Source organism: Juglans microcarpa x Juglans regia, chromosome 2D, assembly GCF_004785595.1.
Source record: "Juglans microcarpa x Juglans regia isolate MS1-56 chromosome 2D, Jm3101_v1.0, whole genome shotgun sequence".
NCBI lineage: Eukaryota > Viridiplantae > Streptophyta > Magnoliopsida > Fagales > Juglandaceae > Juglans > Juglans microcarpa x Juglans regia.
This window is the reverse complement of record NC_054596.1, coordinates 38,036,852-38,050,594: the sequence shown is the minus strand read 5'-3', so window position 1 is coordinate 38,050,594 and position 13,743 is coordinate 38,036,852. Positions and strand designations below refer to the sequence as shown.

Sequence of the window (13,743 nt, the reverse complement as noted above, 5' to 3'; positions counted from 1 at the left end):
GTGTCGAGAAGAGCTGTCGGAAGGGGTGATGCATGAAGACCACGCGCTGTGATTTTAGCAAAACCACAACTTTCCTCCGAACGACTTTTGACCTATGGATCTGCTTGTGCCGCATGTGTCTCTTGAGAGTTGTCGAAAAACTATAGATTTGTCTTTTTCGACTTTTGAAGAAAGCAAAATAAAATTAAAGAAAAGAAATATTGATAGACAAAGTGGGTGAATTGGGGAAGGAGAGGAAGGAGGACTCTGACGAAAATCAGATCGAAACCTGTGATTTTATACGACAGAAGGTATGTATAAGTTTATTTATTGATTGGATTTTGTTCAATTTCAAATGGTTTCTGGAAAACGATCATATATATTTAAACGATCATATATATAAAAAAGATTTTGTTCAATTTCAAATGATTTTTGGAAAACGATCATATATATATATATATAAACATCAAATTGATTCATCCGTCCATAAAACTTTGACATTACTTGTCACATTATGACTAATCATACGATGACGTGTGTCCAAAATGAACAATCAATATCTTGAATGACAAAAAAAAGTCCGTCAGATATATATATATATATATATATATATATATATAAACATCAAATTGATTCATCCGTCCATAAAATTTTGACATTACTTGTCACATTATGACTAATCATACGATGACGTGTGTCTAAAATGAACAATCAATATCTTGAATGACAAATAAAAAAAAAAAAAAAGTCAGAACGCCATCAACTTAGCAATAAAATAAAGATAACTTCTTTTTTTTTGGATAGGTAATAAAATAAAAATAACTAAAATTAAGTATCAGCATTTCTCTTCATGGGATTAACAACAGACATTGAACGGAGGGATCAATTGAAAATTCAGTATATAGCATACATTTATAATTGTTTTATTGAAAAACCAATCCTAGAAACCCATTTAAAAATGCATATAACTTCTCTAACAATAGTGGAATTAACCCTATATTCAAATCAGAGCAAAGTAACTTCGTGAAATAACAAAATGAGAACTATTAACCCATTTAGATAATAAAAGTGTTTTATCTCATCTCATCTCATTATTATAACTTTATCAAATTTTCACACAAAATATAATAAATAATTTAATTTTTTTAAATCTTAAAATAATAATAATAATATTAAAAAATAATATTTTATTTAACTTTCAACTCAATTCAACTCACTATATAAACGGTACTTGAATCTATAAAAATATTTTATAAAAATAAATTTATAAATATTCGTGATCCAGTATTATATATATAATTTATTTTAAAAATAATTTATAATTAATGTATTAAATAAAGCCATTCCAATTTATAAATTTCTTTCTAACTAGAGCTTTGGAGACCCAATGTAACATCATTATCTTACTGGCAGTTGTACTTCAGGATAAGTCCGACTCAATTGTGGGACCAAATCTTAGGACAAAACTATCATAAACATCATGCGACTCACGTTGTTATTATTGTCACTACACTTTTTACTATTTACAATTATTATAGTCATTAGGAGTGTTTGGGACCTTGGTGGATGGGCTCATGCTATGACTATAATCATCTTGGTTGGGTAAATAGTCGACACAGGAAAAATGCAGGTCCTATCAGATGGGACTGCATCATTTCTGTAGGATCCACCATCTGAATTTCCCATTAATCTTTACTTGCAAAAGAAGGCTTTGAAAATATACAATGAATTATTGTACTGTCTACCGGTTCACGGAGTCACAGTAAAAAACAAAAACAAAAAACCCCACACTTCTGCATGTTAGGACAACCTATGAGGATATGCCTATATTTCTAGGATGTATTGGTTGATATGGAACATTATTCTTTCTGGGATTTCTCAAGGAATGCCTTCTAGTTCTAGTTGTAGTTCACAAGAAGCTGAATAAGTGGCAAACAGTTCTTATCATACAATCTAGGAAATTAAAAAGGGGCATGGTGATCACCATTAAGTGATGATGGAGGTATTTTTACGGGATTTTATTTATACATCACACATCTGATCTAAAATATTTTTGAAAGCCATATGGTTGATCTAAACAAGGAAACCACCTGCCCTGCCAAGATGAGAACACCAACATTTTCCATTTAAAAACTTATGGCCATCTACTTACTAGTTTGGCATTCATGACTTTAGAGAGCAAAAGGTGGGATTTCTATATGCATCTTTGGCATATCAAAGCAATTGGCTAGAGTCTTGCTATAATTTTGGAAAGGATGGCAACACGATCAGCAAACTCTTAAGGGGCACAACAGAATAAATAGAAATATAGGTAAGAAGTAAGAACAATCAGCTCTTGGGCAAACGATACAGGAGAGATCAATTCACACAATTGCAAGCAATCCCGTCAACCCAACCTCCTGTGCACAGAAAGAACCTTCAAGGCAGCAGCATAACCACTCAACACAATTACAACACAGCATCTTAGTGCAGATGGAAACCCTATTGGCATTCCAGTCTAGGTAATATTCAACAACCTATGTCCAGTACTATAATAAAGCTGCGAAAATGACTTTTCTGATTTGTTTCCCACAGATTGTTACCGACGTAATTAGCAAGAGACACAGCACGAGCCAGGTTTTACGGAACTAAGATATTACCAGCTAATGTTGGAGGCCAGCAGCAATTTCCAGGCGTTCCCATGTCAATCTCCGCTTCTCAGCTGCCACACTTAACCTTGAATCTTCCTCCTCCAACTTACGTTGGCAGGCAATCACCAGCTCCTCATCCATCTCAGAAAGCATTCTCCTCAGATTTAGAGTCAGGTTGAGCACAGCTTGATTCCAGTGATTCTTTGCATTCCGCTCAAGAGCTGAGAACACTAGAGGCAGAATCACCTGCCTGTTATGTGAGACATGATTAAGGATGTGCTCGTTATTCCATAGCAAGTGGGCACGTTCAGCCACCTGAGAATTTTCAAGGCATGAAAAAATGACATTAACGCCATCTGTTAGATACATTACAACTTCCCACCATCTAATGAAAACAATTTGGATGGAATAAGTCCCATTCAGTTAAACATAGGTTGCTTGTCTGACATACCAAGTAAAATGTAATCAGTAACGCGATGCAAATTTATAGATAACCAGAAAAAAACAACAGTTGAATGCTGTTTTAATAAGAACAAAATGAGGAAACGAAAGAGATGTCTAGAGGGGTTCTACTTCAACCACAGACATTTTCTGTGTACAGCGCACCAAAGAAAAATGTTTCCACACCAAGCGTGTCATTCATAAGTGCAGTAATATGACAGAAAAATTACCTGATAATGAGAGCTATTGAGACAGCATCCTAAGCGCCGAAACAGAGGGACCATGATCTTCTGGAACTCAACCATACTGGTCATTTCCAAAATCTCTTCCAACTCGCTTATAAACATCAATTCCTTCTGGCTATTTGTAACCGGCCAGTACTTCAACAGTCCCTTAATCACAGTGCTGGCCAACTTTGGATCCTTATCTATAAACTGTACAACACAATAGGTTAATTGTTGATGATAAATTCCAATTGATTTTGGTTTGTGCAGGGGAATCATGGCCCTCCATAGGAACATCTTGTGTTCCTCCTTCAAAGGCAACGCAAACCCACTAATTACACTCCCAAAAATCTCCAACAGCTCAGCAATTCCATTATGTCGCTCAGTTTCTAAAACAAATCGATAGATGATATTGCTAACAGCCTTTCGAACAAAAGGCCTGTGGACCATGAATTTCCCATATATTCTATGCAGGATTGTTTTCAAACAGTCTCTTTCCCTTGGGTCCTCAGAATCAAAGAGGTCAAGTAATCTCAAAATAAAAGAATGATCTATATACTTTTTGGCCACCTTTGCATCGAGAGAACTATAACTGATAAATCGAAGAAGTAGGTCATACACAATTTGCAGATGTGACCAAGCAGGATCAAACATTGGTTCTTCATCTTCTGTCTCACCCCCAGCACAATTAGAACGATATTTAGGTGGGAAAACCCTGAACAGGTTAACTGCACACATTTTACACAATGCAGCAATTGCTGGTTCAGTGAACTTTGCAGATCCAGCAGAAACAAAATCAACGAGCTCTATCAATGCTTGACGTTTAATATCTTGCTTATCTGGATCATTAAAATCATGAACCTCACAGCACAGGTTCAACTTGCTGACGAAAAGATTCTGCTTTTGGGAATTCGAAACATCTTTGAAGGATAGATGAGCTTCCACTGCTTCAACTCCAGTTGCAGTGCTTGTGGGAAAAACTGCCGAAGACACCCGTTTCACAACATTTAACTTGCTTGAAAGAGCACTACCAACGTTTGTACATTGAAAGCCACTGCCCAAATTGGTAGTAGTGTTGCCAGAATCACTCCCTGCAGAATCTCGGTCGGCTTTTGGCAGCTTCCGAGGTAGTTTGCTCAGAATCTGCTTCAGCATGGTGGCAGTGTTGCAATATCCAACAGACAGACCAGCTGGATCAAATAAAGAAAGTATATAAAAAACAAGTTCTTTTGAGGGGCTTGAGAGACTGGGAAGTACAAAGAGAAACAGGTGCAGGCAAGTATTTGCATGGTATTTTAAAGCTTCACTTCTTGGAATCCATGAAGTTGTTATTTACATTTTCCTCAGGAAAATCATTCACACACAACAATCCAAAGGTGAAAATACGGTATCAAGCAGACAGATTCATGCTAATAGATTCTTGAAAAGTGAGACAACCAAACCAATATGGGACCAATATGGGACTTCAAAGCACAACTTCTGCAAATATCAGTGCATAAATAAGAACGGAATATCATAGCTGCATTAGATTCATGAGGCCACAGAAAATCAAAGAATCCACACAAATTGAGAATATAGAGAGAAAATGAAGAAAACGATATCAATGCTCAATTTAGCTTTTGAGTAATGTTGGCGCAGAAGATTTTACACTACATACAACTAGTCTTTGGGATGCCCCTGTACTAGAAAATCAATTGGAAATGAAGGTTACATTCGGTCCCTTGTTTTTAATAATTTGATCAAAAGCACTAGTTGGGTGATCTTGCAATCATAAGTATGAACAAGCTTGTCCACCAGCATGAAAACATCCAAATCTAAAGCAAAGTACCCGAAGCCTCCAGTAACTGAAATGATAATTAGATCAAGCTCATTAGCTATTGCCCACGCCTGAGTTGCTACCAGAACTAACCATATAGGATGTACGCAACTAACTCAAAGCACATGAAGACTGTAAATAATACTGAAACTGAAAAAAGGAAAGCTGGGAAAAGCGAAGAAGCTAGATAGACATTAAATTTTTTGTACTAAGCTATTACCAGAAAATAAGAGCATAAGTAATACAAACTCAATTTTGATGAGAGAAGCGAATTTGGTAGATTTAACACTAGATCTGGGACAATTGCTTGAACAGGATACGGAATCGCCATAAAAATCCAAAACCACCACATCACAAAAGACAAGGGGTCACAAACCCAGATCACCATTATTCATTACCAGAAAGAACCAGCTTTAACAAACCCAACTACAATCTTCACCATTTAAATACTAAGATTCCATGCCCTACAATTAATGTCGAAATCTATGCAGTTAAGCTCAATTCAACAAACATACATACACAGACACACACATGCACACACACGCGCGCGTGTATGCACGTATATATTAAGCAAGAGAGAAGGCAGCAACCTGTTTTTTGAGCTGAAAAGAGCGAGATCTTCAGCAAAAGGGAAAGAGAAAGGTATCCATAGCTTCCCCTTCCAGTGAAAGAAGTACTTTTTAAGCTTCAAAACTCGAGCATTGGGCAGAGAGACCGCGTTTGTTTGTGAAGGTAGGTTCTTCTCTTTCACCGATCTGATCTTTTAAGCACAGCTCGGTCATGTTGGAGCTCCATGGAAGATCAATAAGAGCTCCTCCTCGATTGAAGAGAACAAGCGGTGTGGCATTTTCTGAGAGTTGCTGCAGCAGGTACCAGACACACCAGTCGCCCAGCAACCACAAAGGTCAAGAAAAAACTCAGAAAATAAAAAATTAATAAAATATATACTACTAATAATAAAATAAAATAAATACGAAAGTAATAAAACTTTTGGCCCATTTGTTTTAAGCCCAAGTTTTGAAGGCCCAAGAGCAAGAGTAATGGATATAATGCACATGTCTAGACCACTCAAAAACTACAATTTTAATTTTTACATTTATTTAGCAAAAGGAATTTATATATTTATTATTCAGCTAATAATTTTATTGAAATTTTTTAGAAAGTATGTACAAAATAAGCAGTAATTGAAATAAATAAATTATTTTATTGAAATAATTTACACCGAATATTATTCATTTCAAGTGAAATTGAGATGATTTTATTTTATTATAAATAAGATATGCAAATTGAGGATAATATCCGGTTTGGATACAAAAAACTATCTCATTTTATATTATCTTATTTCATCATTACAATTTTTTCAAACTCTCACATAAAATATAATAAATAATTTAAATTTTTTTAAATTTTTAAATAAAAATTATATTAAAAAATTATATTTTATTCAATTTTTAATAAAATGTTTTATATTATCTCATTAATCTACGCAACCAAACAAAGCTAATGATTCCCATTCCCAAAGTAATATGATCCTGAGGCGTCGGCATCGTGCGAATGAACAGAGCTTAATGTCTTGGTGCTGTCACCCATAATCTACTGGGCAATCATCACATGTTAATGTTGGGTTTCTAATAATGTCGTTTCTAAAAAAAGCGATTCGAAGAACAGTTTCTTTTTTTTTTTTTTTTTTTTGGTTTTTTTAAGATATTAGGATTCTTATTTTATGCAAAACAATAAGATTTGTAAAGTACACGTAATTATCAATACTAATCAGTCCCAACGGTAGATTATAGGATAATTCAAATACATGTACGTACATGAATGATTGAACTGCTCAATGGTACTAGAACGCGGTAATAAGCTTTTTTTTTCTTTTTCATAATCACACACAATATAAAATTTATATATTTCGATAATGCACTTAAGTCTGCAAATTAACTGGAGAAAATTTTATTTCAGATGATAACAAAAGAAGTACTATGGCAACCTTATAAGTGTATAATACAATTAAACCATAATCAAGTGGATCAGATAGAGAAAAAAATGGGTCGGCCCAAATCTTATTGAAAATTTACAAAAGTCCTAATGAATTATTATATGGTTGGTTCATCAACCAGACTGCCCACAAACGAATTATTATTTTGTAAGGGTGGGCAGCAGAGCCTCGCCTCCGTGTGGTGGGATGGATCACCCCGTCCTCGAGATGCTGGGAGTAGGTGGCCCCGCCCGCATTTGGCACGCACAGCAAGGGCGAGGGCAGGATGGGGTTCACCCCTACCCTACAAATACCCTGCCCCGCCTGGCCTTTTATAGTGTATATATATATATATATATATATATATAATTGTATATTTCAAATTGTATATATATAAATATATATTACAATCTATTAAACTTGTTCACAAAAATGTTAAACTTATTCACAAGATTGTACATGTATTGCCTTGGCCATTTAGGCCAACCTTTATATAAAAGATTAATGCAATACAAGAGTTTTATTTGAGCAATGTGGGACTCAATAGTGAGTCTCACATTGCTCAAATAAGACTTATTACCTTGACATTCTATAAAAAGGTTGGCTTAGAAGGCCAATCCACAATACAATCTTGTGAATAAGTTTAATACTCTTTTGATCAAGCCTAACAAATTTAAAAATTGATAACATAGTTTTTATGTTATCAATTTTTAAATTATTTTTATATATTTTAATTTTAATTTACAATTTAAATCATATAATAATTTTAGTTTGAGAAAATATTTTTGAACAAAGAAATAATTTTTAGGCCGAATTGAGCATCAATACTCTTGAAGTGGGCGAGGTGCGGGGCTTGAAACACCACCGGGGGTGACCCCGCCCCCACATATGCAGGTATCACCCTAGGATTTTGTTTGATGGAAAAAAACCCTTTATGTCCTTAGGTTTGTTAATAGGTTGTGTTTGATGAAAAATTATATTTTTGTCCTTGAGGTTTGTTAGTAGTTTGTGTTGATGAAAAAGTTACCTTCTTGTCCTTGAGATTTGTGTTTGATGAGCAAAAGAAAATTCTTTTTACCCTTGAGGTGTGTGTTTAGTGAGCAAAATTACACATGTCTTTGAGGTTCCATTGTCTTTGATGGGTAAAAGTACCTCTTTGTCCTTAAGATTTGTGTTTGATGGGCTACTTTTTTTGTCCACGAGATTCTAAAATATTTTGTTTGGCAGGCAAGGTTTTTGTTTAGATGATTAGTGTCTCTTGTTTTTTTTTTCATCTTTTTCTTACTGTTTATTTTGCTTTAATTAAATTGCATTGTCTCTTGAATAAAATTATATTTTTATTTTTTAGATTTCTTTTGGGAAAATTTTAAGTAAATTTGGTTATCCCCTTGTGCTATGACACGCTTAGGAGTAGGTTCATATGCGATTGTTTTTAGGAATAACACCATATGGTATTAGTTATTTATAAATAAGATCATTTAATAATTTTAGGTAAATTTGGTCATCCCCTTGTGTTATGACACGCTTAGATTGTTTTTAAGAATAACACCATATGGTATGAGTTATTTATAAATAAGATCATTTAATAATTTTCCTATCTATTAACATCTACAAAAACATGGTTCAATCATAAGGGTTAGCGTACTAAAGAATGTCAAACTAATGTTCTATTCTTCTTCCTTTCTATTTTACATTTTCATTAGTTTAGTTCAAAACATTCAACTTTTAAGATAAATTTCATATGTACAAATAATGTAGACCTAGGCATGAGCCTTGCATAAAAAGAAAATTATACATGAGTTAGAATGATCAATTTTATGAACAAAACAAATTCCATTTCCATAAAACAAATTAACTATCTTCTTAATAGCCTAATAATGTGTTTGTACCTAGCAAATACTAAACTTTACAATGGTTGTATATATGCCTCTTGATTTAACTTATTTAGAAACCATGTTTTGATTCACATATCTATCTCTGGTTTGTTAATTTTATTATTACTGATTTAATAATTATATTTTATAATTGACAAAACTTTAAAACACTTTCACGTTATTTAGTTCATTATCATATTAAAAATTATTAATTTTCCTCAATGATTCTCAGTCTTAGTACATGCTTGAGATTGCGGTGAAAAATATAACATATAGCTTATAACCTAATAAATAAGTTCTGCTATTAAAAAGTTATTTACTGTTTGGTAACTATATGTTTAAAACACTTTTAAACAAGTTACGTTTGTTTGAAAATAAATTAAAAAAATACTTTCTGATGTAGAAATTACGATTATTTGAATTTTTAAAGATCATGACTATATCATTGAAAGTTTGAAAGTTGTAATCATCCAAAAATTGTAAGGGTATTTTAGTCAATTGACAATCTTTTTAAAATTTGAATTATGTTCCACATTCTTCGGAAAAACACTTTTGAGAACGTACTTTTTAGCTTATTTAAGATTAAAAATGCTTTAATATGTAACACCCAAACAACCTAATTTTTTCATTAAAGAGCTTTTAAGACTATTTAAATACTTTTTAAGACTCCTATCGTAACACTAAACAGGCATTTAGTGATTAGTTATAATTGATATGCATTTTAAACATTATATTTTCTCATATAAAAAAATGCAAAAACATTTTCGCTTGGACTTATTGCCTTATCCAATCTGACCGACAAATTATGCAAGAATTTAGCCTTTGCTTGGGATCATTGAGCAATGCCAGTCTGCCTGACACATTGCTCAAAAATTTCGAGCATTGCAAGAAAATAAACCTTTCATGAGATCATCAAGCAAGTCCAGTCTGACCAACACATTACTTGGTGATTTCGAGTATCGAAAGAAAATTAATTAATTATTCAAGATAATCGCGCAAGGCCATTTCGACCGACACATTGCTTGGTAATTTTGAATATCGAAAAAAAAATAACTCTTATTCGAGATCACTGAGCAAATCCAGTATGACTGAAACACTGGTCGGTAATACCGAGCTACGCAAGAATTTAACCCTTACTTGGGATCATCGAGCAAAGCAAGTTTGACTAACACATTGTTCAAAATTTCTGAGTATCTCAAGAAAATAACCCTTACTCAAAATCGCCAAATAAATTCGGTCCAACGAACACACTGCTTGAAAATTCTAAGCATCACAATAAAATAACCCTTGATTGGGATCATCACCGAGCAAGATCAGTTCAATCGACATACTACTTGGTTACGCCATCTTCAATTAGGCATACGTGTCTCATGTAAAATCTTTGGAAATAGTCACAGGGAGAAAGGATTAAAAAACGTTAAACCCAATAGATTTGGGAATTGAATCCACTAGAGAAAAGAGAAGAAATATCGTACAGATACTAGCTCAATCTCTATATATAGGTACTGATCAACACCATACATGGACGGTTGATCAGCCGAGGAGATCATCAAATCATGTATTAATGGCTTTTGATATGTGGACCCGAGAATCTGAGATTCCTCCATTGCGCAGCAAATAAATACGTAATCCCAATAATATTGTATGTATATATATATATATATTTGATCAGCATGAAGCTGGCTGGCCAGTACGTAAAAGCTAGAACAAGATCATGAATCGACGTACGGTACTTAAGAAAATTATATCATGTGATTTTGCAACCCAGGAATTAAAATTAATTAAGGTGGTGATCATGATCTGTACGTACGTACGTTGAGCATTGTTTTGTACGTACCAATTATCTGAGATTAATATTTCAACTGCAAGAACATACACAACAAAATCACACGCATGCAGCACCATATCGGCCTGCACGTACGTACGTACTCTTTTATATAAGACAGGCAAAGATATATTACACGAAATCAAATTACGGAAAAACTAGTACAATATCAAATCTTCTCTCTTATTAATCTACTCATCTTAACGCACTACTTATGATGATCTCCCAATTAACAAAGGAAAATGGGGATATTGAATTTTATGATCTCTATACAATTACAATCTACCATCATTCAAGGACTCGATCGCTTGGTTTCTACCTGGCCTTCAATTGTTGATCAGCTGCTACTTCATTATACGTGCATGATCTTGGATGAGTTCTAGGAGCTGCATATATATAAATATATATATATATATATATATATATATATAATCATCGAGCTGTATTAAAAAAAAAAATCCAAAAAAGACAAGACGTTGCATAAATATATACTACTGAAAGACGGAATTAAATATGGATTACCAAGCGTCCCAACAGCCTCTGAGCTTTTCATCAAGCGAATACGCTTGCACGATTCTATGAACATTCTGTCATTCCAAAGGGGGAAAGTAAATCATATGAATTAAGTTTGGTTAAATGGAAGAAGACGATCATGAGTTCCATTAACTTATAAATAAACCCACAATTGCAAGTTTTAAGTCACTTTAAGATCAAAGCTTGATTATATTAATCAGTCTAATTGAGTGATCAGCCAAAGAAAAAACTTATTTGAAACTCAGAGGAAAAACAGATCAAATGCATGATTCAAAGAAGATGCTAAAATATCATGCAAAAGGACATGACAGATGCAGCATGAACGAAAGTTCCTAACTTCCCCAACCTAGGCCCCCACCCCGAGAAAAAGAAGAAGAATCTTCAGATAATTATGTCGTGAGGTAGTACTCGAATCCATAGTGTTTTTTCGGTAAATGCTGTAACCTAAAGTTGTCCCCAAAAACAAGAGTGAGTAAATGGTGAATGAATCGAATACGTTTATGGATCACTTACTTCCAAGGAACGTCGCCAACTAGCATCCAGTCACCATCCGTGTCTTCATAAGTAGGCACATACTCCATTTCCTTCATTGGATCCATAACCTTCCTCTCCCCCTCGCCCACATAATTACCTGTAACATATGGCCATCCGGCCGTAGTACTCACGTTATACGCACCAGATTCATAAGATTATTTAAGCATAAAGCAACACACATACATGCATATTATATATATGTGTGTGTGTGTGTGTGTGTTTGTGTGTATGCTCACCGTGGATGGCGAAGCAAGTCATGAACATCTGCTCTAAGGTCCTCAATAACTTCTGGTAGCTATTGTAAATCTCCAGGTCCACTTTACGCAAGTATGGTGCTCCATCTACGGCCACTTTCACGTATTTGCAGCCCTCCAACGCCCTCTTTCTCAACGATCTCACTGGTGGCCACCCAACCACTTCTTGTCTCCTGCGATCGATCATACCGCATATATATATATATATATAAGTTACTCGATGATCTCACAAATGAATCGTATATACCATGTTTGTGAAGAGTGAAGACTCTAACATCAATTCATGTGAATATATAATTAAGATAACTAAGAAAGTCAAGAGTATGAGAGGATTCCGATCCACGAAAACGATACATATCACTCTTGTATGAAGAGACGAACGAGCAATTAAACGGACGTTTCGTCCTTTCCTCTTATCATTACACAAATTACCAGTACCTCTAATTAGCTTTTTTCTTGAATTTTCTCAAAAAAATGTTAAATATCTCGTGCAAAGAGTTCTTCATTTCTTTTTCACTACTACTGGGTACGCCTTCAGGCCAGCTGATTGATAAGTTGATAACGATCTAAATTTTAGGGTAAAAAGTTGTTATAATAAAACGGTGAGATATATAAATAGTCTTACTTAGTAGCTGAGGGTTTCCCGGCGCCGGAGACAAGACTTTCCGAGCTGAAATCTTGGCCAGCAAGAATTTTACCACGTGTATGGCTTGATGATGATGAGTCCCCCAGGTCAAGATCCATGGACGTCTCGATGAATCCACGTTTCGAGCACGTCTTTCCTCCGGAGAAACGAGCCTCTCCAGGTAATCCCAAGGTGAGCTCGGTATCCTTGAAGACCGTGCTTGTAACGTCAGATCCCGGCGACTCAGATGTTGTGTCCGGTTGCATACTGTAAACTTTGTGGGTGATCAAAGGCCGCTCAGTGTTTTGTTTGGAGGCTTGTGCTCAGTGGTCAGGAACGTGTGGGTGTTGGTGTTCTATACATATATATATATATATATACACGAAAGAGGTCAAGGGGCCTATGGGATGAGGCCACGTGCATACAGTGATAGAAGCATGCTTTGAAGTTTGGACCCGCTGTCGGTACATTCAATCAATTTCATCAGATTCAATTCTTGCGTCCACTCAATTCGTGTTTGAAATATTCCTAGTTAGATCCACCCAAAATATTTTTTTAATACATGTACAGTACACACATATATATAGATCACACTCTCATCCTATTTTAATCATACTAAGTAATATGTGATATATTCATCACTATTAGATGATAAAAAAGTATGTAATAAATGACTATTTAATAGTGATTATAACTGTACCACATCATACTTAGTAGGATGGTAGTATGGTGTATAAAATTTTCCATATATATATGAGTCAGGCTATTCTGCCGTCTAGTCTAAAATAGCCTGTTCACTTTGACCGTTAATTGCTTTTATAATTTTTTTTATTCACATTTTTTTAATATATTTAAATACCTTTAAAAATTAAAAAAAATATATACTAATACGTTTAAAATCATTTCTTTAATCGTTAAATAAAAAATAAAAATAAAAAAGTTTTCCCTACCAGTCAAGTAGAGCAGTAGAATGGTCGGCAAAATAGTTTTTTCCTACACATATATATATATATATATATATATATATATATA

At 34.3% G+C, this 13,743-nt stretch overlaps 2 protein-coding genes across 2 annotated transcripts; both read right to left on the bottom strand.

The window, feature by feature from the left end:
* Positions 1 to 2,275: 2,275 nt before the first annotated feature.
* LOC121249981 (serine/threonine protein phosphatase 2A 57 kDa regulatory subunit B' kappa isoform-like) lies at positions 2,276 to 6,022 on the bottom strand. The gene is made up of 3 exons (XM_041148874.1): positions 5,681 to 6,022; positions 3,281 to 4,464; positions 2,276 to 2,924 (listed from the first exon to the last, which is right to left on the bottom strand). Exons 2-3 carry the CDS (start codon positions 4,427 to 4,429, stop codon positions 2,622 to 2,624), a joined length of 1,452 nt encoding a protein of 483 aa, XP_041004808.1. The 5' UTR covers positions 4,430 to 4,464; positions 5,681 to 6,022; the 3' UTR covers positions 2,276 to 2,621.
* Positions 6,023 to 10,812: 4,790 nt separating this feature from the next.
* Positions 10,813 to 13,050, bottom strand: LOC121248489 (auxin-responsive protein IAA1-like). The gene is made up of 5 exons (XM_041146965.1): positions 12,712 to 13,050; positions 12,069 to 12,259; positions 11,812 to 11,929; positions 11,287 to 11,351; positions 10,813 to 11,150 (listed from the first exon to the last, which is right to left on the bottom strand). Exons 1-5 carry the CDS (start codon positions 12,975 to 12,977, stop codon positions 11,080 to 11,082), a joined length of 711 nt encoding a protein of 236 aa, XP_041002899.1. The 5' UTR covers positions 12,978 to 13,050; the 3' UTR covers positions 10,813 to 11,079.
* Between the last annotated feature and the right edge of the window lie 693 nt (positions 13,051 to 13,743).